Source organism: Bufo bufo, chromosome 4 (assembly GCF_905171765.1).
Source record: "Bufo bufo chromosome 4, aBufBuf1.1, whole genome shotgun sequence".
Lineage (NCBI taxonomy): Eukaryota > Metazoa > Chordata > Amphibia > Anura > Bufonidae > Bufo > Bufo bufo.
In genome coordinates, this window is record NC_053392.1 from 495968054 (window position 1) to 495991927 (window position 23874).

The 23874-nt window shown below is 46.3% G+C and overlaps 1 protein-coding gene across 2 annotated transcripts in view; it reads right to left on the reverse strand.

Moving 5' to 3' along the window:
• The window catches only part of SOS1 (SOS Ras/Rac guanine nucleotide exchange factor 1), a 125680-nt gene that overhangs the window by 27644 nt on the left and 74162 nt on the right, over window positions 1-23874 (reverse strand). For both annotated transcript variants that reach the window (XM_040429582.1, XM_040429583.1), the window contains 6 exons: window positions 19780-20435; window positions 10384-10465; window positions 5156-5278; window positions 3397-3500; window positions 3081-3303; window positions 335-454 (listed from right to left, as the gene is read on the reverse strand). In XM_040429582.1, coding sequence (XP_040285516.1) covers window positions 335-454; window positions 3081-3303; window positions 3397-3500; window positions 5156-5278; window positions 10384-10465; window positions 19780-20435 — 1308 coding nt within the window. The remainder of the gene's footprint in view (window positions 1-334; window positions 455-3080; window positions 3304-3396; window positions 3501-5155; window positions 5279-10383; window positions 10466-19779; window positions 20436-23874) is intronic.

The window sequence follows — 23874 nt, forward strand, 5'->3', positions numbered from 1 at the left end:
AGGGGAGCACCTCTCTTCTGCTGCAACTCTCTCCCTATCACAGCTCAAGAGGCAGCTGAAGAATCGAACTGAGCATGTGCGGCCACCTCAGCGAGTTGGACAGAGAAATAAGAAAAACAATACACAGCAGATGGCTCTATATAGAAACATTTTAGTGAGTAACTCGCACACAACGCCTTTAACCAATGGCTATTACGGTAGGTTTATGGCCAGATTAAGGCGAACCAGGTCTTCAAATTTTTTTGGCCCAAAAATGATAGCAATTAGGAGGTAGATGCTCTAATACCACTCAGTGTAAAGAAGAAAGATCAGATAAAGGATAAAGAATACTTACTTCTCAAACCATAAAGTAAGATTGGTCGTGTGCCTAATCATTTTTAAGAGGTTGGGGGAGTTAATTTCTTTATCTTCTTTCGTCCATACACTTCCGACAAGCTCAGAAGACTGAACGGCCCTAAAGGAGAGAAAAATATGTAAAGATCCATTGTCAAAGACCGGTAGGAAAGCAATGTAGGTTTGGATTTCCTACAAATAAAATGCAAACTTCTTACTGTATAGTTGACTTATGGCAACGGTTGTTAAAAGGGGCCTTAATCTTCTACGGAAAGCAAGCTTAAATACTTGATTGTGTCTTGTGCCAAAAGTTTCTACTATAATGCAAGTTACTGCCTTCACTTCATGTATTTATAGAAAGGCCATACCAAGGACACTTCAGGAAAACCTCCGTCCTATGTGGCAGCTTCTGATTAAAGACAACTGAAGTCATAATAAAAACTCTGTGGACTCCTTTCTTTTAAAAAATAAAAAAAAAGCCAACTCTACTGCAGCCATCTAAGAAATTCACGGAACAGAACTACACAACTCCTCTGCATAGTGCTCAGAGTACAAGCAAGAATTATGGAATTGCCAGAATGGGATACATTCACAAAGGGAAGTTAATGGTGGAGAGAATTCTAAAAACTAAATATTTTTATATGATACAATACTGTTTTTAAAGCAGCTCTGTCACCTGGATCAACCGTAAACCGGTTGATGACGCGGATTAAAAGGATACCCATCTTATATCTGCTGGTTTCTCATTGCAGAGAAAAATCAACCTTTAAAATTATGCAAATGAACTATTCGAGCACCAGGAAGCGGGCTTATGTGGTTCGAGTACTGCTCCAGCGACGACCCTGGTGCTCCAAAACAACCCCCCCGGCCTTTAGATTGACAGCGCTAGACCACACTGGTGTCCAGAATGGCGCGTGTGCACAGCATCTTTGCTTGTTGGGATGAAGCCAAAGATGTAGTACACGTGCGCCATTCTGGACACGATGCAGTCTAGCGCTGTCGGGGGGGGGGGGGGGTCATTATTGAGCACCAGGGGCGTCACAGGAGTAGTGCTCGAACCACATACACCCGCCTCCTGGAGCTCAAATAGTTCATTCCCATAATTTTAAAAGTTTATTTTTCTCTGCAACGGTACCACTAAGCTACGTAAACGCCACTGCCAGGATGGTTTTCCATCCACTGACAGCACTTAGTGAAACTGAACATGCAGAAGATCTGTAAGATCCAAATTCCCATCACCAGATTGCAAGTCCTAGCAGAGAGCAACATCTACAGTATGCTACGTGGCATATGTGGCGGCTCTTCATCAGCTGCCAATCCTCCACAGCTCAGCAGGGTAAGAGGGATCCAATACATGTTTTCAGGGAGAGACGTGAAATCAGACCCACAAACGCACTCGTCGCTGGACGACAACATAATGAACAGGATTGTGCACAAATCTGGTGCACCTTGTAGCTGCAAGTTTATACGGGCTGTCTGGTTTCATTATATTGATGATCTTTTCTCAGGAAAGGATATCAATACCAGATTGGTGAGGTCCGACTGCCGGCCCCACCACCAATCAGCTGTTTCACTGCCCCCTCGTTAACATTTGCCTGAGCACAGTCTGCTTTGTAATGGCGGTTCAGGATCATTACAGCCGTTAATCCCATTCACTGCGATTACCCTGCACCACCGCTAACAAAACGTCCCGGAAACAGCTCCCTGCATTCCTACTAAACTGATACTGATAACCCATCCTGGGTATACCAGAAAAGCACCAACGTCCCACTTTATTGAAGCGATGCACGGTCAGAAAATAAAGCAATTGTGAGCAGCGTCTTCTCTTTTTGCAAGTTTATTTCGATCAACACTTGGTACAAGCCATCCTGGGTATACGTCATCAATGTCATGAAACCAGACAACCCCTTTAACAAAGCACTCCCACAAATATTTTTATTCTCTGACCTGTTAGACAGGTCCAGGATGTAAAACGTAGTGACGGTAATCTTCTTACCGGTGACTGTATTTGTGAGCTATAACCTCTCCTAATGATCCTCAGCTGTGTCATGTGACCAACACTCAGACTCTCCAAATAACTTAGCATCTTATGTGTGGACAGGAAGTCAGTTTCTCCATGTATTCCTATGGGAACCTCAATGTCAGTCTCATAGGAGAGAAGAAAGAAGTAACTGACTTCCTTTCCTGTGTCAGTTGGAGATCACATGACACAGCTGAGGATCAGAAAGGAGGTTATAACTCACAAATACAGTCACTGGTGAGATTACCTTCACTATAGATTAGATCTGACCTTTCTAACAGGTCAGAGAATAAAAACTTTTGTGCTTCTTTAAAGAGAACCTGTCAACTCTACTGTCATGTCTGTTGCAGTAGAGAATTGTATTCTCCATTATATAACAATTGTGGTGCATTCTTATAAACTATGTTGAACTGTTCCTCTGTTAAATTTGTATGAATAATTGACAACTCCATGTTATTGGTTGGGGATGTGTCTCCATACAATCTGACACTGTCCAGTCATAGCTGACAATGTCAGACGGCGTATGCACAAACCGCTTTGAAAGTAGGACTGGTAACAACCAGTTGTCATTTTATGCATACATTTCTAAGAGGAATAACTGATGCTCCAGAATCGTTACTAAATGGGGAATGCAAGTATTTACTAAAACGGGGGGTTACAGATCCTCTTTAAAATGTTACCCACAGTGAACCTAGGTCTAATAACATTATGAACCTTTACAGCATACCTGTATAAATCAGACTCCAGTAAGGTCAGCTGGCGAGCTATTTCTATGGGATGTAATGTAAGGAGGTCAAAGGTTTCAATCTGTCCCGGCCGACTAATGTGCCATTCTATAGAGGGTGGTAGGCTTTCAAATGTTATATTGTGGCTAGGTCCATTGGCTTGCGCTTGCTTTTTACGTTGAATGATCTTTGTGATTGACTCAACCCATTTTTTCATGGCTTTTCCTGCAGATTAAAAAAAAAAGTAAATCTGAAAATCATGTCTAAGTTGCCCAATCAACTTTAGTATAGGGTTCATAACCAATTTAAACATTATACCTCTGACCGTTCCAATAAATTCTTCAAGTCTCACTAACAGATCAGCGTCTCGCTCAAAGTCGTAGAAATGATGCTCCACCCAATGCCGGCAAACATTCAGGACCCTATATATATATATAATTTTTTTAATTTTTTATTTTAACACTCATCGAGAAGGGCGAGAATAGTTCTGACGAATGAAGCGGCTTTCCATCAGTCTGAACTATCCCAATATTTCATACACATATTTTATATTTTTTATAGATATATAGATTTAAGGCTACTTTCACATTAGCATTTTTTACTGGATCCGGCAGGGTTCAGCAAAAACGCTTCCGTTACTGATAATACAACCAGAACGGATCCGTTTGTATTATCTTTAACATGGCCAAGACGGATGCGTCATGAACTCCATTGAAAGTCCATGGGAGACGGATCTATTTTCTATTGTAGCAGATTATGTCAGAGAAAACTAATCCGTCCCCATAGACTTGCATTGGGGGTAATGCCATCTTGCTCCGCATCCCAGGAGGGATAACAAAATACAACATGTTGCGGTTTGCTCTACGGTCTGGGAACGCAACTAAACGGAACAGAATGCATTTTGGAGCATTCTGTTCTGTTCAGTTTTGTCCCCTTTGACAATGAATGGGGACAAAACTGAAGCGTTTTTTTTTTAACGGTATTGAGCCCCAATGATGGATCTCAATACCGGAAAACTTAAACGCTAGTGTGAGAGTAGCCTAAGTTGTAACACTGAAGAAAATGGAATGCGTAAGGGCCACTCAACCCAGGTGTCAAGCAGCTTACAGTAGGTGCCTAATTTTATATTAAGGGGGTTGTCCAGGAATAAAAATTTTTTGAGCTTCCCCCTAGGTCATCAGGGAAAAATTATTTATTCCCAGACAACCCCTTTAATATCTAGGACATTGGTTCTTGCTGGGCACTTAAAGGGGTTTTCCAAGATTTTTGTACTAATGACCTATCCTCAGAATAGCCGTTTGAGAAGGCACCGGCGTTCTTGTTAGCGTTGCAGCTTTCTCACAGCTTTGCCTATGCCAGCAGTGTGGCCTAGCAGCAGCTCAGCCCCATAGAAGTGAATGGGGCTGAGCACAATACCAAGCACAACGCTATACAATGTACTGAGCTGTGCTTTGGAAACTGTGAGAAGACCCGATGCTCACAGGAGTGCCAGTGCCTTCTCAAATAGATGGGTGTCGGACGCCCACCGATCAGATACTGATGACCTATCCAGAGGATCCGTCATTAGTATAAAAATCTCGGAGAACCCTTTTAAAGAGCAAGTGAGAATTTTGGTTAAAAAAATGGCTGGTCATCATATTGTATATGCACAGTAACCTCCTGACCCATTTTGACATCCCCTAGGCAGTCCTTCATCAGGGTGCATGTAATTCGCAAGGAGGTAGTAAAACTACTATTCCCATAAACATACCGTGACCATGTGTATGCTGTGTCGTCTACAGAGCGTGTTCAGAGGCTCTGCTGACATAGAAACTAACAGAGTGCCTGAACAGCACTAATGCACCATCTTACTGCTGGGTCATTGTTGCATGTTTGGCCACGTAACAATGGAACCACTACAGGATATTGGTCTTGTAGTGGTTTAGACTGGTAGACTTTTGAAACAATATTGTAATTACAAAAATATTCACTTGGATGGCTTGGGGCAATGGCCTAAGATTGTTAATTTAGCACATACCTGAAATTGTCTCCTACATTTTTCCCAAGTACAACATTATGAGAGTCAACATAAACTTACCGCAACTGTACAGGTTGCACATATTCTTTTCTAAACCTTTTGAGCTCTGCGCTGAGTGGTTGGTCTCCGTTTTCCATGGCAAGTCGATCTGCTTCACTTGGTTCAGGCTCTGGAATCTCGAACCTAGTCGTGGACACAGAAATATTGTACAAAATGACAATGATGGCTTAAAAGGAGATTTTTGTATAACTTACCAGTAAAATCTCTTTCTCGCTCTTCATTGGGGACACAGGAACCGTGGGTATAGCTATGTCCTCTAGGAGGCGTTAACACTAGATAAAGCTGTTAGCTCCTCCCCTGGCAGCTGTACCCCCTCCAGCCTGGAGAGAGAGCTTCAGTTTGTGTACAAGCAGTAGGAGAAGCAAGCCAACCAAGAAAAAACATGAAACACCAACCATGCCAAAAGACCCAACAGGGTTCTAACCAGCAACTGCCACAACTGTGGTCAAACAACAATACTTGGTGGGTGCTGTGTCCCCCAATGAAGAGCGAGAAAGAGATTTTACTAGTAAGTTATACAAAAATCTCCTTTTCTCGCCCATATTCATTGCGGGACACAGGAACCGTGGGACGTCCAAAAGCAGTCCACAGGGAGGGAAAAACCACAGACCCATGGAAGCAAGCGTCCCTGCCGGCATCAAAGAAATGCCGCCTGCAAGACCATGTGGCCAAAGGCAGGGTCCGCCGATGCACAAGTATGCACCTGGTAAAATCGTGTGAATGAGTGTAAGAAGGACCAGTAGCCGCCTTACACAACTGCGCAGCCGAGCGCGATTCCTCAGAGCCCAAGAAGCACCCACCGCACTGGTGGAGTGAGCTGTGACACCTAAGGGCGGAACCGTGCTGCGGGTGCGGTATGGTTCAGAACTTGCAGACTGATCCATCGTGCAATTGCCATCTTGGAGGCTGCCAATCCATTGCGAGGACCCTCCGGAGGACAAAAAGGGGTGCCGTACGCCAGAAGGGACTGGAGGCTGCCAATAATGATCAGAGCCGTAATCATAGTGCGGAGACGTCCGCCGAAAACCCTCTCCACATCAGAATGGCAGTTTCAATAGCCACGCCGTGAAACCAAAAGACCCTAATGCTGATGTAAGACCGGACCCTGTGTCGTCTCTGAGTGGCAGTGACCAAGGAACGTATCCTAGAAGGAGAACAAGGTCGGCGTACCACGCGTGACGGCCAATCCGGAGCGACTAGGAGTTGTCGGAATGACCTCCATCTTGATCTTCCGTTGAACCCTGGGTAGGAGGGGGAAAAGACGTAAAGGTGGGAGGACTCTCGCCAAGGAGATATCAGGGCGTCCACGCCGCATGCTTCCGGATCTCTTGTCCGGGAGAGAAGGTGGCAGCTGTGGTGTGGATATCGCTAGCACGCCCGGGACCATGGAAGGATTCCCTGTAGAAGGAGGGATGTGGTGGGCGCCACGGCCTACCGGTCTGGACCGGAGCGTGTCTGGAAATGGGAGCCACAAAACGAATACACCGTGCAATGCAGAGGAGGGAAGGTAGGATCGTAGGAGCTACCAAGGCTTGCGGGGTGGCTATGAACCATGAGCCAGAGGGGGAAAGACAGAAGAATAGGCTAGGTCTAAGCCCATTCCCCGTCTGAGACTGGCGATATACAGAAGTAGCCAGGAATTAAGTGACTGTTCTGAAAAAAACTCTGCCTGAGGAGGAAGCCAGGTAAGGGGAGTCACACTGTATTGCTAGCCCCATACCCCAGCTGTGCATTAAGAACCAAGTATGTACCGTTCCCACAGTAGTAGCCAGCGCTTGCCCCATCAGCGCAAAACTGAGGGGGGGGGGGCTGAAACTATCCGTGGAAGCCACGTACCATACTGCTCCAGATAAGTAGAGCTAACCTTAAAAACTCTACCTGGAAGGGCGCTGAACAGGAGCAACTGCTAAGCCAGCGCCAGGGTAGGGTCCCAACCTGAGGGGATGTCCCATTGCAGCGACCACGAACTCGAGCATTAGCGAAAAACTGCACCTGTGGAGGAGAACACGCTGCAGTAGCTAAACCAGAGTACCAGCATAACCACTTTACCAGAGAAGAAGGAGTGGTGGATAGAGAATACAGAGCCAGTGAAACACTCGACTCGCTGGAACGTACTCACCATATATGTGCAATGGTGTACGCCCTACGTATTGATGCAGACAATATCATGACCGACTGGAACAATGGAGGCCCATGGAGATGGGGGTCTCTAGGACACATAAGAGATGCTAGGAAAAACCCCTGAGAAGACAGAGGATGTTATAATCATGCGCAAAACCAGCACCAAAGGAAAAGAAGGATACAAAGATGAATAGCCACCGTGTCCACTGGTGGAACCCATATAGCACTAGAGTAAGAGTACCGGGCACCTGCGAGTACCGACTGTTGCCACGCCCCTTTGTGAAATAAGCGAAGGCACCTGGAGCCGTGGCGCCGCAGAAATGCAGCATCTGAAGATGTTTAGTTATTCCCCCGCTAGTGGATCACTTGTGGAAGGGGGTAATGCAACAGAAAGCACGGTGATGTGCAACACTCCACCTATGGAAGGATAGCACGACAGTCGGAACCGTATTCAATGGGAGTGCAATTACCCTACCTAAGGAAGGTGGAAGCATACGGCAAGTACTTAAACCTGTGGAAGGGAGAATACTCCACCTATGTACGGAGGGGGGGGGGCAAATGCCCACGGCGAGAACTAGTGCATATGGCGAGTCCTTTACCCTGTGGGAGTGCAATTATTGCACCTAAGTAAGGGGGTAATGCATACAGCGCGCAATGTAACTAGTGATAATGTAATCGCGCCACCAATGGAAGGGGCTAATGCATACGGCAGGTACTAAACCCAATGTTATTGTACTTAGTCCACCTATGGTAGGGGACAATGTATAAGACAAGTACTGTATCCCGAAGTAGTGCAGTTACTCCGCCAAGGAAGGGGGTAATGCATACGACAAGTACTGCTGGCCACGGTAGACGCAATCTAGGGAGATTGCTTTGGACTCATGTCAGGGTCCGAATCAGTGATTCTCCCCCCTCGAACGGACCCTCCCCTGAGAGGGATGGTGTGTCTGAGCGTGACTCGGGGAGGTAGGGTGGTGGTGCGGAGATATTCGCTTGTGCGTAGGGCTACCCCTCAGAATCTCGCCCCTGGCAGTTGTGGACTGCGCAGGTGGGGACTTATCAACCAAACTACCCAGGGGGTGGAATGGGAACTTCTAGAGGCCTCACCACCGGATTGCAAAGGCGGCGCATTATCAACCAAACAACCCCAGGGGGAGGTTCCAGCGGTCCCCCACTGGATTGCGCAGGTGGAAAATTATCAACCAAACGACCCGGGAGGGTGGATGGGGAATGCCAGAGGTCCTTACTGAATTGCGCGGGAGGAGAATTATCTACCAAACGACCCCGGAGGGTGGATTGGGAGTTCCAGCGGTCCCCTACTGGATTGCGCAGGTGGAAAAAATATCAACCAAACGACCCAGGAGGGAGGATTGGGAATTCCAGAGGTTCTCCACTGTATTGCACAAGTGGAGAATTATCAACCAAACAGCCCCGGAGGGTGGATTGGGAATTCCAGAGGTCCTTGACTGGATTGCGCAGGTGGAGAATTATTAACCAAACGACCCAGAGGATGGATTGGGAATACTTCTGCTGTCCTCCACGGGATTTGCGAAGGTGGAGAATTATCAACCAAACGGCCTCGGAGGGCATATTGGGAACTATGCAAGGTCCTCCTTATCCAATATAGGACACGGGCCCAGTCTGGGAACACACAGACAAGATGGTCCTGCGGTGATGAGGGCTGAGGAGGGGGACCCGTATGGACGCACATTATTATTTTTTTTAAACTAGGAAGCCGGCCTAAATGACAAGAGGCTGGAAGGGGATAAATTCCTCCACATTATGCACAGTGTACTAGAGGTAGAGCCCCAGATAATCAGGTGCCGGCCTAAAGAATGGTGGCTGGCCAGGAAGGGTTAAGGCAGTCTTGAGGACCGGTGGGTGGAGGCTGCGGCCCAGCAGGCCGCTACGCGGCTATCCAAGAGAGTGCCCCCCCTCCCTGCGCACAGCCGATCAGGAGGCACCAAATGCTGCACTGGCCGGGTCGAGAAAAGCGCGGGCCGGAACACCGAAGCGGTGCACGGCCGATCGCTCTGCGGTAAACCCCTTCGGGAGCGGCGCGCCGGCGTCCGCTCCCGAAAGGCGTACATCATGTGGTAGGTGTCGGGGAGCGGGAGTCTCCTCCGCTCCCCCTCTGCATGTCTGACCGAGCGCCCCGGACCACATCGGTGCGCTCGGTCCCCATAGTAGAACTGGATTGTGCAGGTGGAGCATAACCACTTCTGCCATTAACCCCCTATGGAGAGTGCCCCTGCCTTGTAAGGGGGGAAATAACTATGCCCCCAGAACAGGGTAAACCTGTGGCAAGAGAGATTGTTCAGACATATGGACGCGCCCCGTGGGAGTGCTAATCATTGGCCCTCATTGTAGAGCGGGCCCCTGAGGAATAGGCTGTCCCTACTTGATAATGAACGAGGGAGGGGGAAGAGGGTTAATACTTACCTAGTCCCGTGTACTCGCCTCATCTTCTGTCCTGCCGCCATCTTCACCCTTCATCTTCTACAGCAGGGTCACCCCTTCAGCTGCTGGCACCGTAGTGGCAGGACGCTGGAAGAGGGACTTGGGTGGGTGACCCTTCTGCTGGCAGGATGCAGGGGAGCGAGGCTGCCCTGGTCCACCTTGTCTTCTTGTGAGGGGGGAGGCAGCGTGGCGGACCAACGCTGGCGTGCTCCCCCGGGAGAACAGGGAGGCGAGGCGACCACTGTTTCCCACCTGAAAAGAAGGAAAATAAAAAAAACTAAAATAAAAAATCTTCAGGAGCTACCCTGCAGAGCAGGGAGGTCTTGCCTCCTATTGACACTAGAAAAAAACTGAAGCTCTCTCTCCAGGCTGGAGGGGGTATAGCTGCCAGGGGAGGAGCTAACAGCTTTATCTAGTGTCAACGCCTCCTAGAGGACATAGCTATACCCATGGTCTCTGTGTCCCCCAATAAATATGGGCGAGAAAGGACATTTGCTTATTTCAACTCCATCTGCAAGCGTCTATATAATAATATACCACAAAAAAAAAACTTCACTTGCAAATAAATACTAAATAAGAAAAAAAGAGAGCAGAATGACGGAAATACAAAATATGGAGTCACGTTCTATTGTTTTGAGGAACTTTACCTTTCTATAAGAAGGCTCAGAAGCTCCTGTGGTTTGCAGAAAGATCTATACGTTGTGAGAAATGTTCGCACAAAGTTGGGATCTGAGAACAGAATTTCAATAGCACGTGAGGTAGCGAAACTTACATAAGTAAAATCTTTCATATTCTGAATCACATGTTGCTTTTAATCGTGTGGTTGTAGATCCCAAAGGTTATGTACGGCATGTCTACTGCCATGTAATACAGTACTTTTTTAAATATGTACATCATAATAACACTACAAAAAACTCAAAAATAAACCCAAAAAAACTAACAAAAAACTCTAGAAACCTGATAGAAAACAAACAGTCAGTATCTACGATAACAACCATAGTTCGGCCAAAGGCAGAAGGCATGAGGAAAGTCTTCTTCAAGGGTTTACTTAAAGGGAGTCTGTCACCACAGTATGCCATTATACACTGCTTACATAGTACTGTAGCATAACTATAGATGAATCAAATGGTACCCGTCTCCTTTCGTTTTGATGTTCATCCAGTTTACTGTATGAGATTCCGTCTGCGCATGCGCACTGTGATGACCATTGTGGGCAGCAGCATCGCTCCATGCAGTGCGCATGCTCCGGCGGGATCTCAGCCAGTACATTGGATGACGCATGAGGCTTACAGGGTGGGCCAAGCAACAGGCTGGGGAGGGGTTATGTCAGAAGAAGGATGAGCGGCCGGGGCACTTGCGAGCCCTCATTTATATATGAATAAAACTGCCTTTTTTCCTTTGGTGAACATCAAAACGAAAAGGAGACAGGTACCATTTGATTTAACTATAGTTATGCTACAGTACTATGTAAGCAGTGTATAATGGCATACTGTGGTGACAGACTCCCATTAACAGGACTGCACTGCGGTACCAGGAACGGCGGCTGTGCCTGTATAAACAATGAAGGCGAGGACACCATGTTGGCCAGAGCCTTTAGTCTTCTCCACAGGGATCCCAGGGGTAGAACCCCCCCAACACACATATCAATATAACCTCTATATTTCCTCAGTCTCAACAACTAAATATATTCTATGTATTTCATGTGTCCACTATTCGCTTCTATTACTGTCAAACATTTGCTAAACACCTCAACCTAAGAAAGGCAGAAAAATCTCCTAAATTACTGCCAAACACATTCAATGATATTGAGGTGTTGGGCTCTACGGTGGCCTGTCCATAGCTGTGCGGTCGCCGCGCCCGATCGTTCAGCTCCACTTGGGCTACTTTTCTATATGCGTTTTGGTTGCAGGTTTTGAGATCTGGCAGAGGATCTCAAACTCTGACCAAAACGTTTCCGTTTTAATTACACATCAGGATGCATCCGTCCCGTTAGGATGCGGTTTGTGTGAAATCGAAAAAAAACGGAACAAACCTGGATCCGTCACTAAATACATTGAAAGTCAATGGGCGACGGATCCAGTTTTTTAGGATCCTATAAAAACAGATCCGTCACCATTGACTTGCATTGTTTTTAGCGACTATCCAGTTTGTTCCGTTTCGATGACCAGACAGAAAGCCGCAGCTTGCAGTGGATCTCTTTCCATTCAGAATGCACGCGGACAGAACGGACCCAGTTTTGCGACCATCTGCCAGATCTCAAAACCGGAATGCCAAACCGCATGTGTGAAAGTAGCCTTACAGGCAGCAATCGTGAGGATGAACAATCGCTGCTGGGATCGTTCACAGTAGGTTAAAGAGGTCATCCAATTTCCAATCATATCCTTTTAGGGAACTGCAATGTAAGCCATTGCCTAGTATATTCTCTAATGTGGAAAGAGCCAGCGTTCTTTATATCGTGTGTTCTTGTACTGTCAATGAGGCAGTTTATAGATAGCAGAAAACAATACTGTGACCTGCAATTAGCTCTAAACAATCTCTCTTGAATTCCTTAAGAAAGGAAACAGACTTCTTGCTGACGCACAAATGCTATTTTTGAACACACACACACAAGAAAAAAAGAGAAGAAGAACCAGAAATAGATCTACTCAGACTTGGAGAACAATTCTTGGTAGGCGAGAGTCAGGACCCAAACAGCGACTCATTGGAACACAATTAATTAAGAAGGACAAGACAGCAGACAAGTCATTTCCTTACACTGGAGCTGCACACGGCACTCATTAAGACGAGAGCAGTTTGGAGTCCAAAAATAGAGTAACCACGGCAGATCTTTGTTTCAACTTGGAGACAAGAACCCCCTTTTTCCATTATCGTCACTTCTTGTCCAGTGGAAAAAATTAACTTTTTCTCTAAAGTCAAATGTCTGTCCTGGGTTTGAGTCATGAAGTTATTTTTAAAAATCAATAGAAAAAGCCCAGAAACAAATTAACACTCAAATAACATTATTATGAAACATATAGGTATATTTTATATACCTACTGCCTACATACAGTACTGTGCAAAAGTTTTAGGCAGGCGTGGAAAAATGCTTCAAAGAATACTTTCAAAAATACAAGTGTTAATAGTTTATTTTTATCAATTAACAAAATGCAAAGTGAATGCAAATGACTATTTGTTGGGACCATTTCGCCTTCAAAACAGCATCAATTCCTCAAAGTAGACTTGCACACAGTTTTTGAAGAAACTCGGAGAGGAGGTTATGCCAAACATCTTAGAGAACTAAGGCCTCTTTCACACTTGCGTTGTTGGGATCCGGCATGCACTTCCGTTGCCGGAGGTGCCTGCCGGATCCGTAACAACGCAAGTGTACTGAAAGCATTTGAAGACGGAACCGTCTTCCAAATGCTTTCAGTGTTACTATGGCACCCAGGACGCTATTAAAGTCCTGGTTGCCATAGTAGTAGCGGGGAGCGGTATACTTACAGTCCGTGCGGCTCCCCGGGCGCTCCAGAATGACGTCAGAGCGCCCCATGCGCATGGATGACGTGATCCATGTGATCACGTGATCCATGCGCTTGGGGCGCCCTGACGTCACTCTGGAGCGCCCGGGGAGCCGCACGGACGGTAAGTATGCTGCTCCCCTGCTCCCCACTACACTTTACCATGGCTGTCAGGACTTTAGCGTCCCGGTAGCCATGGTAACTATTCAGAAAAAGCTAAACGTCGGGTCCGGCAATGCGCCGAAACGACGTTTAGCTTAAGGCCGGATCCGGATCAATGCCTTTCAATGGGCATTGATCCCGGATCCGGCCTTGCGGCAAGTCTTCAGGATTTTTGGCCGGAGCAAAAAGCGCAGCATGCTGCGGTATTTTCTCCGGCCAAAAAACGTTCCGTACCGGAACTGAAGACATCCTGATGCATCCTGAACGGATTACTCTCCATTCAGAATGCATTAGGATAATCCTGATCAGTATTCTTCCGGCATAGAGTCCCGACGACGGAACTCTATGCCGGAAGACAATAACGCAGGTGTGAAAGAGCCCTGCGTTATTGTCTTCCGGCATAGAGTTCCGTCGTCGGGGCTCTATGCCGGAAGAATCCTGATCAGGATTATCCTAATGCATTCTGAATGGAGAGTAATCCGTTCAGGATGCATCAGGATGTCTTCAGTTCCGGTACGGAACGTTTGTTGGCCGGAGAAAATACCGCAGCATGCTGCGCTTTTTGCTCCGGCCAAAAATCCGGAACACTTGCCGCAAGGCCGGATCCGGAATTAATGCCCATTGGAAGGCATTGATCCGGATCCGGCCTTAAGCTAAACGTCGTTTCGGCGCATTGCCGGAGCCGACATTTAGCTTTTTCAGAGTGGTTACCATGGCTGCCGGGACGCTAAAGTCCTGACAGCCATGGTAAGTGTAGCGGGGAGCGGGGGAGCAGTGTACTTACCGTCCGTGCGGCTCCCCGGGCGCTCCAGAGTGACGTCAGGGCGCCCCAAGCGCATGGATCACGTGATCGCATGGATCACGTCATCCATGCGCATGGGGCGCTCTGACGTCATTCTGGAGCGCCCCGGGAGCCGCACGGACTGTAAGTATACCGCTCCCCCGCTCCCCGCTCCTACTATGGCAACCAGGACTTTAATAGCGTCCTGGGTGCCATAGTAACACTGAAAGCATTTGGAAGACGGTTCCGTCTTCAAATGCTTTCAGTACACTTGCGTTTTTCCGGATCCGGAGTGTAATTCCGGCAAGTGGAGTACACGCCGGATCCGGACAACGCAAGTGTGAAAGAGGCCTAACAACATCTAACATGGATGTAGGCTTTCTCAAATCCTTCTGTCTCTTCATGTAATCCTAGACAGACTCGATGATGTCGAGATCAGCGCTATGTGGAGGCCATATCATCACTTTCAGGACTCCTTGGTCTTCTTTACGCTGAAGATAGTTCTTAATGACACTGGCTGTATGTTTGGGGTCACTGTCCTGCTGCAGAATAAATTCAGATCTAATCAGACGCCTCCCTGATGGTGCTGCATAATAATTAAGTATCTGCCTGTATCAAGCTCTTTTGATGAAGCACAAAGAAACCGGCAATGTTGAGGACTATAGAAGCAGTGGATGGCCAAGGAAATTTAGGCTAGTTTCACACTAGAGGCAAGCCGGCCCTCTCTTGGCATGTTTGCCGTGCTACCGCTGGAACTCCGGCCTGCCCCCATTATAGTCAATGGGGCCAGAGCAGTAGTCCGGGGGCACGCGTGTACTAGCGGCAGCACGGATTCGACAGGCTGTTCACCCGCCGGAACAGCCTGCCAGCGTTCCTTGCCGCTAGTGTGAAAGTACCCTTAGCGCAGCAGATGCGAGACACATCATGCTTACTTCCCTTTGAACAGTAACTGGGTGGACCTGGGTCTCACTGGTTTCTGACAGTTCTAGCGATTTTCCGATTTCAATGATCTGGCCAGAAGTTGTCTTCATGGAAGAAATGCGGCCAAAAAGCCATACATTTGAAGTGAAAAACAAGGCCAAGTGACTCAACTATGCACAAAAACATAAGAACTGGGGTGCAGAAAATTGCAGCAGATGTTTTGCACTGTATTTGGCTGTAACAGAAGGCAGTTTGTTCGCCAAAGGACTGGAGAGCGGTACAATTAATTTCTGCAGGCAATATTGAGCATGCATTTCAGCAAATGAAGTTGAGGATTTGGTCAGAACTACTGGTGCCCTCAGAGCTGAGAAACCAAGGCGACTGCTGCAGTGCAGACACGAGGTGGCCTATGTGCGCTCCCATGGTCTTGGCCACCGAAGAGGCCAGTGCTTTTTCCTATAGTGTGCAACCATTGCAGCAGTGGCCGTAACATAGAAACGAGCAGTGTATAATATGACTGAAAAATGAAACCAACCAGCAAAGGAGGCAATATGGACAATCACAAATGTAGGGCTGAAACGATTCATCGATTTAATCGATGTAATCGAGGCAAAAAAATCCTCGATGCAGTTTTTCTGCATCGAGGATTCGTTTAAATCACATGACCACGGAGCGTGAGTGAAATTAAGCTTCTCACTCACCGCTCCGTGGCCTCCCGTCGGCACCGCGCTGCAGGACCTGGCGTTCACACATCGTCAGCGCGCTGGCTGACGCTGTGTGTGACGTCAGGTCCCCAGTGCATGCTGGGATGAAGACGCGTCTCCTGCGGACTCCGTGTGTCGGCGCACTCTGCACTGAAAGGTAAGTATAAAGTTAGCAGAGGCGCGCGCGCGGGGGGGGGGGGGGGGGGGGGGCTGGTAAATTGGTGGCACCTGTGATTTGGCATGGGGAAATGTGGGCAGCTGTGGTTTGGCATGTATAAAGTTATTGGCGTTAGAGGGGTTAATGGGAGCACCTATGATTTGCCATGTATAAAAGTATTGGGGGGGAGGGGAAGAGGGGTTAATGGGGGCACCTGTGATTAGGCACTCGGAAGGTTGATCTGGGGGAGTGGGGGACATGGTGGATGGCATGGGGGCACATCATGGCAATCTGGATGGAGGGGCTGATGGCAGTGCCATCATGGGGGCACTAGGGGACATGGCATGGAGGGGCTGCTGATCTGATGGCACTGGGGGACATGGTGGATGGCATAGGAGGCACTGGGGAAGGTGGACATCATGGCAATCTGGATGGCATGGAGGGGCTGATGGCAGTGCCATCATGGGAGCAATGGGGGACATGGCGGCACTGGGGAAGGGGGATATCATGGCAATCTGGACGGAGGGGCTGATGGCAGTGCCATCATGGGGGCACTAGGGGACATGGCATGGAGGGGCTGCTGATCTGATGGCACTGGGGGACATGGTGGATGGCATAGGAGGCACTGGGGAAGGGGGATATCATGGCAATTTGGATGGAGGTGCTGATGGCAGTGCCATCATGGGGGCACTGGGGAACATGGCATGGAGGGGCTGCTGAACTGATGGCACTGGGAAAGGGGGACATTTTTATAAAGCAATACATTATTTTAAGAATGTTTTTCTTATTAGATTACTCGATTATTCGTAAAAAATAATCGATAGAATACTCGATTACTTAAATAATCGTTTACTGCAGCCCTACACAAATGCCTTGTATTAACTTTTTCTACATGATAAATGCCATTTGCTGAGTAACAGACAACCCCTTTAAGAACTATCTTCAGTGTAAAGAAGAACAAGGAGTCCTGGAAGTAATAATATAGCCTCAAAGAGCCCTGATCTCAACATTGAGGATGGGATTACATGAAGAGACAGAAGGATTTAAGCAAGCCTACATCCACAGAAGATCTGTGGTTAGTTCAGTTCTCTAACATGTTTGGTACAACCTCCCTGTTGAGTTCCTTCAAACTGGGTCAGAGTCTACCTAGAAGAACTGATGCTGTTTTGAAGGCAATAGGAATTTGATTTAGATTTCTCTTTGTTCATTCACTTTGCATTTTGTTAACTGATAAAAAATTAACTATTAATACTTCTATTTCCTAAAAGATTTGTACTTTGCAGCATTTTTCCACACCTACCTAAAACTTTGGCACTTCTACATACAGCTCTACCACCAAATAAGTATCAGTAGAGTCTATCATAGTAAATGGCACAACTGAGAGGATAAAGTTTTTATGTATTTCCAGAAGGTACTCATGTTAAAGGGGTATTCCAGGTAAAAACTATTTTTCTGACAGTTACATTTCACTGAAAAGACCTCCGCCAAATAGACACAGGCACATTTATTAAATGGCAGTGGCCAAAAAAAAGGCACCATAGCGGAAGCATGATTGGCAAGTGGCATAAATTTTAGTTCAAACCCACACCAGCTATGATTTGAATTTCTGGTACATGGACTGCCAGGAGAAGCGCCAAATTTATTAAGCGATGTGTGCTTTTTTTTTTTTTAGATTTTGCACCTACAGACTGCTGTAACAGTAGTAGACCCCATTATATTATACCCTGCAGATATCAAATGTCTTTAGCTAGAATTTCCTTTTAAATGGGCTTTCAGTGAATTTGTTGTTGAAGGTCCACCCTTGGGACAGATTATCAATATAAGATTGGTGGGGGTCGAATTCCTGACACAGCCATCAATTAGCCAATTTATGGGCCTGCAGCTCTCTGGCAAGTGCAAGAACAGCTTCATGCATTTCCTAGTGGCTGTGCCTGGTACTGCAGCTCAGTCCCATTCAAATGAATAACCGCAGACATAACCACTACAAATGGTGCATCGTAACCAAATGAAGGGGATGACTAGTTCTGAGGTTCATCATGGCCCCGTCAATCAGCAGATCATGGGGGATGCTGGGAGTCAGATTCCCATCTCCATGATATTGAAGGCCTGGCATAGGGATGTCCCTAATATTAAAATCCCAAATAAACCACTAAGGATTCTTTGTAAGATCCTTTCCTTTATAAGAAACATTGGGAAATTGGAAGTATAGTCTAATAGAAGTGTAATAGTAAGGCTCCATTCACACGTCCGCAAATGGGTCGGCATCCATCCCGCAATTTTGCGGAACCATTCATTCTCTATGGGGACGGAATGGATGCGGAGAGCACACTATGTGCTCTCCGCATCCGCATTTCCGGAGTGCGCCCCCGACCGGGTGTATTGAGGATCCGCAATACACTACGGATGTGTAAATGGACCCTAAAGGTAGCATCAATCAGAGCAAATGAACACCATGGACTTTTAGCAGAAAACAGGCTACTCTGCTTTACCAGATGATGGTGCCTTCTAATAAAGAACAATTCTGATAGCAGAATTATATTAGGGTACTACAGAATTCCCTCATATCAATGTACACTCTATATCAGAGGTCAACAACTTTTAGCCCCGTGTTCATATGTGCTCACATTGCTGAGAAAAATTTAGTTTTAATATATGCAAATGAGCCTCTAGGAGCAACGGAGGCATTGTCATTACACCTAGAGGCTCTGATCTCTCTGCAACTGCCGCACCCTCTGCACTTTGATAGACAGAGCCAGGCAGTGAAATTGAGATTATTCCTGCCTGCCCCTGTCAATTAAAATGGAAAGGGTGCAGCAGTTGCAGAAAGGGCAGAGCCTCTATGTGTAAAGGCAACACCCCTGTTGCTCCTAGAGGCTGATTTGCATATATAAAAACTTTATTATTCTCAGCAATGCGGGCACACATGAACACGGGACCAACACAGATGCCTTCAGTTGCCAAGCGCACATGTAACAGGTCAGCCAGCTTCATAGGTACAAATCTGCTGACAGAAGCCCTTTACGCTGCATTCAGACCCGAGCGTACGGGATGGAGTGCTCTGTATGCGCGTTTACAGACGCTGCTCCGGAACAAGCGAACGCCCATTGTCGCGCGTTCCCGGAAGTCTATGTACGGGAACGCGCGACAAGACGCCCCAAAGAAGCTCCTGTACTTCTTGGGGCGTCGGGCGTTTTACAGCGCGATCGTACGCGCTGTGAAACGCTCAGGTGAGAACCATTCCCATAGGGAAACATTGGTTCTTGCCTGTTGAGCGTTTTACAGTGCGTAGGAACGCGCTGTAAGACGCTCAGGTCTGAACCCAGCCTTAAGGCCACCTGCACATGTTGCGGAATATGTATGAATTTTCGGAGCAGATTTGTGTGCTGAAAAACCACAGCGTATTACAGTACCAGCAGTATGAGATGACACAAATCTCATGTACACTTAGATTTTTTTTTTTTGTGCGAAAAATTGACCTGTCGTTCGGATTTCCAAATTTATAGCATGTCAGTTGTGTTTGCGGTTTTAGCTGTGGATTTCACACTGTTCAAAGGAAGGGTGAAATCTGCTGCAAAACCACATCAAATCCACACCAAAAACTGCTGTTAAAAATTGTGAATTTTGGTGCAGAAACGCACAGAAATAGTGTGGATCTTATGCGATTTCACCTGCACTTGTTTGCTGGAGGCCTAATACGGACTGAATGTGTCGTGGCTGGCTTCACGCTTTAGATTAAACTAGGTGACCGACATAACAGGAAAAAAAATATATAATTTGTGATTTTGTGGCAGGCCTGTGGAGACGGTCCAGCGGTACCATACCTGCATACATGTGATACGTTAGTCTTTCGATGAGTTTCACTACAGTCCCAGCCTTGATGATGGGAATACCAGATTTGGGTTGTACGTTTTCCTCAAATATAATATTCTCTTCCGAGTCCGGCTCTGCAAACCTGTACAGCTTGGGGCTGGGGAGGCGCAACTGCTCCTCTTTCTCCTCCTGCATTATAGTCCCATCCAACATCCGTTCTAATGTACTTCTGTACTGCAGCGATATTAAGGCGGCCATCCAGTTATTCTTCTCTTCTGCTGATTTAGCAGCAAAAATAACACTGTTCTCATCTTTTAAGATAATCTCAAAGGCATGTCTATACTCATTAGTGTCATCCTTGTCATTGATTTGTACCTTCCGCATAAAGAACTTCTCCTTTAACCGATATTCTGCGTTGCTTGCACCCGGTAGCCTAGGTTGTCCGTGATTTGACTTACAACAGATCATCAAGCCATCAAAGAGGAATATGTGTCTCTCGTGCTTGGCCCCGACTCGTGTTAGGGCGCCCTCCATGATGAATTCATTACAGCACTGTCCAATGTCTTTGCCCTCCCATCCGTCGATGTTTTTCTGAATTTCGTTCATTTTCTTAATGGCTAACTGTTTTCCTTTCATTTGATGATTATAAAAACGACATGCAGACTCGCTGTGGAATGAAATGGAAACGGATTACTGGGGAAGCATCACATGCACAGTCCAATCCTAGAAAAATAGGACTGCTCAGACCAGTCAATTACAGTCGCATTAAAGGGGTTCTCCGGGAAGGATTTAAAATGTCAGCTGGCAATCTGTCCTACAATGTGAGCAGCACTGGTTGCCACCATTTGCAGAGCAGCAGGGACTCGCTACACAATAAACTGCTCTACCATAGACGGTAATGATGTGATCCTGCCCACAATATGCCAATATGGCTGAGCAGCCTGACAGGAAAACTCACCATTACATAGTCTATGCAAGTGCCAGAGCGCAATGTGTAGTGAGGATCCACTCCCTCACCCTCCTAGGAGGCTGTGCAAGGGGAGGCAACCAGTCCTGCTCACATTCAAGGACACGTAGCTGGCGGCCATTTTAAATCATTCCTGGAGAACGCCTTTAAAAATTTTGGGCCTCGTTTATAAAAACTGTACATTAGTAAGAGATCACCTTTCATTTCTTAAAAGGAATTGTCCAGGAGCATAAAAACATGGCTGCTTTCCTTCAAAAACAGCACCACGCCAGTTTACAGGTTGAGTGTGGTATTGCAGCTCGGCTCCCTTCACTTCAGTGGAACTGAGCTGCCGTACCCTACAAGACCTGTGGACAGGTGTGGTGCTGTTTCTTTATTTAAATAATCCATTTTATTGAGTTTATACAGAAAAGTAAAGAGTAACAAACAATTATAGTAAACCATAGTCCTCTACAAGACACAGTACATCACCAAACAGAAAAAAATGCGACAATATACAAAGAAACAGAGCAAAAATACTAAATAAGATGCAAATTTAGGTGGCTATCCTATAGATATGAAGGAAAAAGACTGGTTGCTAACAACAGTCTCACATATGGACCAAATATAGAACGAAGAAAGAGCAGAAGATAAAACTTTAAGTAAAAAAAAATAAAAGAAAGAAAGAAAAAGGGAAGGCGGGGGGGGGATGGTAATGATGTTCATAGACAATAGCTTGGACTGAATCGTGTGGTGCTGTTTTTCTAAGAAAACAGACATTTTTCTACTCCCGGACAACCCCATTAAACTGGAAAAATGACAAGTCTAATTGGCTGCTATCGCGGTTAAGTTTCATAAATGACCTCCATGAACATCTACGGTGTCTCAGGTCAAAGCAGAATCTGTTCCTCCACTTTCACACAGCCAGTGTTTAATCAGCGATGGTCAAAACCAGGTGTCGGCCAAAAAGACCAGCACAAGCGCAGATCTTCCCGTTATACTTTCTCTGTGTAGGCTCAATTCCTGGCTTTGGCTCATAATTAATGATGAAAATCACTGATCAAACACTGACTGAATGCAGCCTTAAAGGGGTTGGCCAGTTTCCGATATTGATGACCCTTAGGATAGGTCATTAATATCATATTGGTGGGGGTCTGACTCCTAGCACCTCGCCAGCATTATGGCGAGCAGGTGTAATTACAGCTCCTCTGTCCCATTTACTTGAATACGAAATTCAATAGATCTACGAAATGCTAGTACATCCCAATATAAAAACTGAAGAAAAGTCCCTAACTGCAAAGCAATGAACATAAATGACACAAAATAGTCAAACATTACAAATGATGGAGTATTCTAAAAAAAATAATAATAAAAAATAAATAAATAAATAAATAAATAAATGAAGAAGACCGATACATTCACAGCAGTAAAATTAGAAGCTTCTACATAGCCGAACCTGGAAAATGTCCACTTCTTGGGCATTCACGGCTCCCTGTAGGAGAAGGTCTCGAGCTGCAGGTTGCAGTGTCGGCTTATTATAATATCTTTGAGGACAATAAGAATCGCCTGCCTTTAATGTCACTTCCTTTACAAACAATAGACAGGACTCGGCCTCTCCCACTTCTCTGCATGCTCTACATAATGTTTATACTGACCCGGGCCGGACAAAGTGCCGCAAGAAGAAATAAACCACTTCAACTGCTTTCAAGATTTTTCTGAAAGTGTATAAAGCCTCCATGTTTTTACAGTAAAGAAAAAAAGAAAGTACTAAAGATGCCGATTACAGCGAGTGGGCACAACATACAGTAAATGTAATATGGCTTTTGTATACTTGTCAAACACTAGAAAGGCAGTAGCTACAAGAACAAGGGTTCCGCCACACGGCAACTTCGGAAGCGAGACACCTGTTGCGCGCCCAAGCTTCGTAGTGTGGCAGTGCAGCCATAGAAACGAATAGGGTTGCAGTGCAAGATCGCAAAAAAAAACAACACTGCTGGATTTTGGGCAATTTTGTTGTGGTGGCAAACATGAAAGGCGTGCTGCAACCCCATTTATTTCTATGGTTGCCCTGCCAAACTGTGATACTTGGGCGCGCGACACGGGTCACACCCAAAATCAACATGTAGCTAAACCCTAAGAGATGCCTGCCCACTTCCGATAAAACAGAGTGCTCTCTCCGAGGTGTGGGAGGACTAAAAAATTGTATTGTAAAGATGTGGAACACAAAAATGAAATCATGAGCTGGAAAAAAAACATTAACACATGACATTAAAGCAGAGGCGAAATCCGGGTCGGGCAAATGAAAGGATTGACTATATTTTATATGACTGTTTTACTTGGAATCTCTTAAGTATAATAAGACGGTTAAAAAATATTAACACTTTATTGAAGATACTTATAAAATATGGCTGATCCCTCTCTTGAAATCTAGAGTTAGGCAAATAAAGTATTTATTGAATAGGAGTAAGTATATGTACAGCTATCCCCTATATTAGTGGTGGCGAACCTATGGCACGAGTGCCAGAGGCGGCACTCAGAGCCCTCTCTGTGGGCACCCGCACCCTGGAAAATGTCTACGGTGTACCAATATGCCTTAGACTTCTCCTGCCATTCATTAGTGCAGGGCACACCATGAACAGCGCAGGCAGCGCACTATGAACAGCGCAGGCAGCTCACTATGAACAGCGCAGGCAGCTCACTATGAACAGCGCAGGCAGCTCACTATGAACAGCGCAGGCAGCTCACTATGAACAGCGCAGGCAGCTCACTATGAACAGCGCAGGCAGCTCACTATGAACAGCGCAGGCAGCTCACTATGAACAGCGCAGGCAGCTCACTATGAACAGCGCAGGCAGCTCACTATGAATAGCGCAGGCAGCTCACTATGAACAGCGCAGGCAGCTCACTATGAACAGCGCAGGCAGCGCACAATGAACAGCGCAGGCAGCGCACAATGAACAGCGCAGGCAGCTATTATAGCTAAGTGATAAAGTACATGGAAGATATACTAGACTGGACTGTAGTATTCAGGGTAAATTGCTGTGTTGGCACTTTGCGAGAAATAAGTGGGTTTTGGGCTAGTTTGGGCACTCGGTCTGTAAAAGGTTCGCCATCACTGCCCTATATCAACCTGCGGATGCCTATTAGCACTGTTTATAGA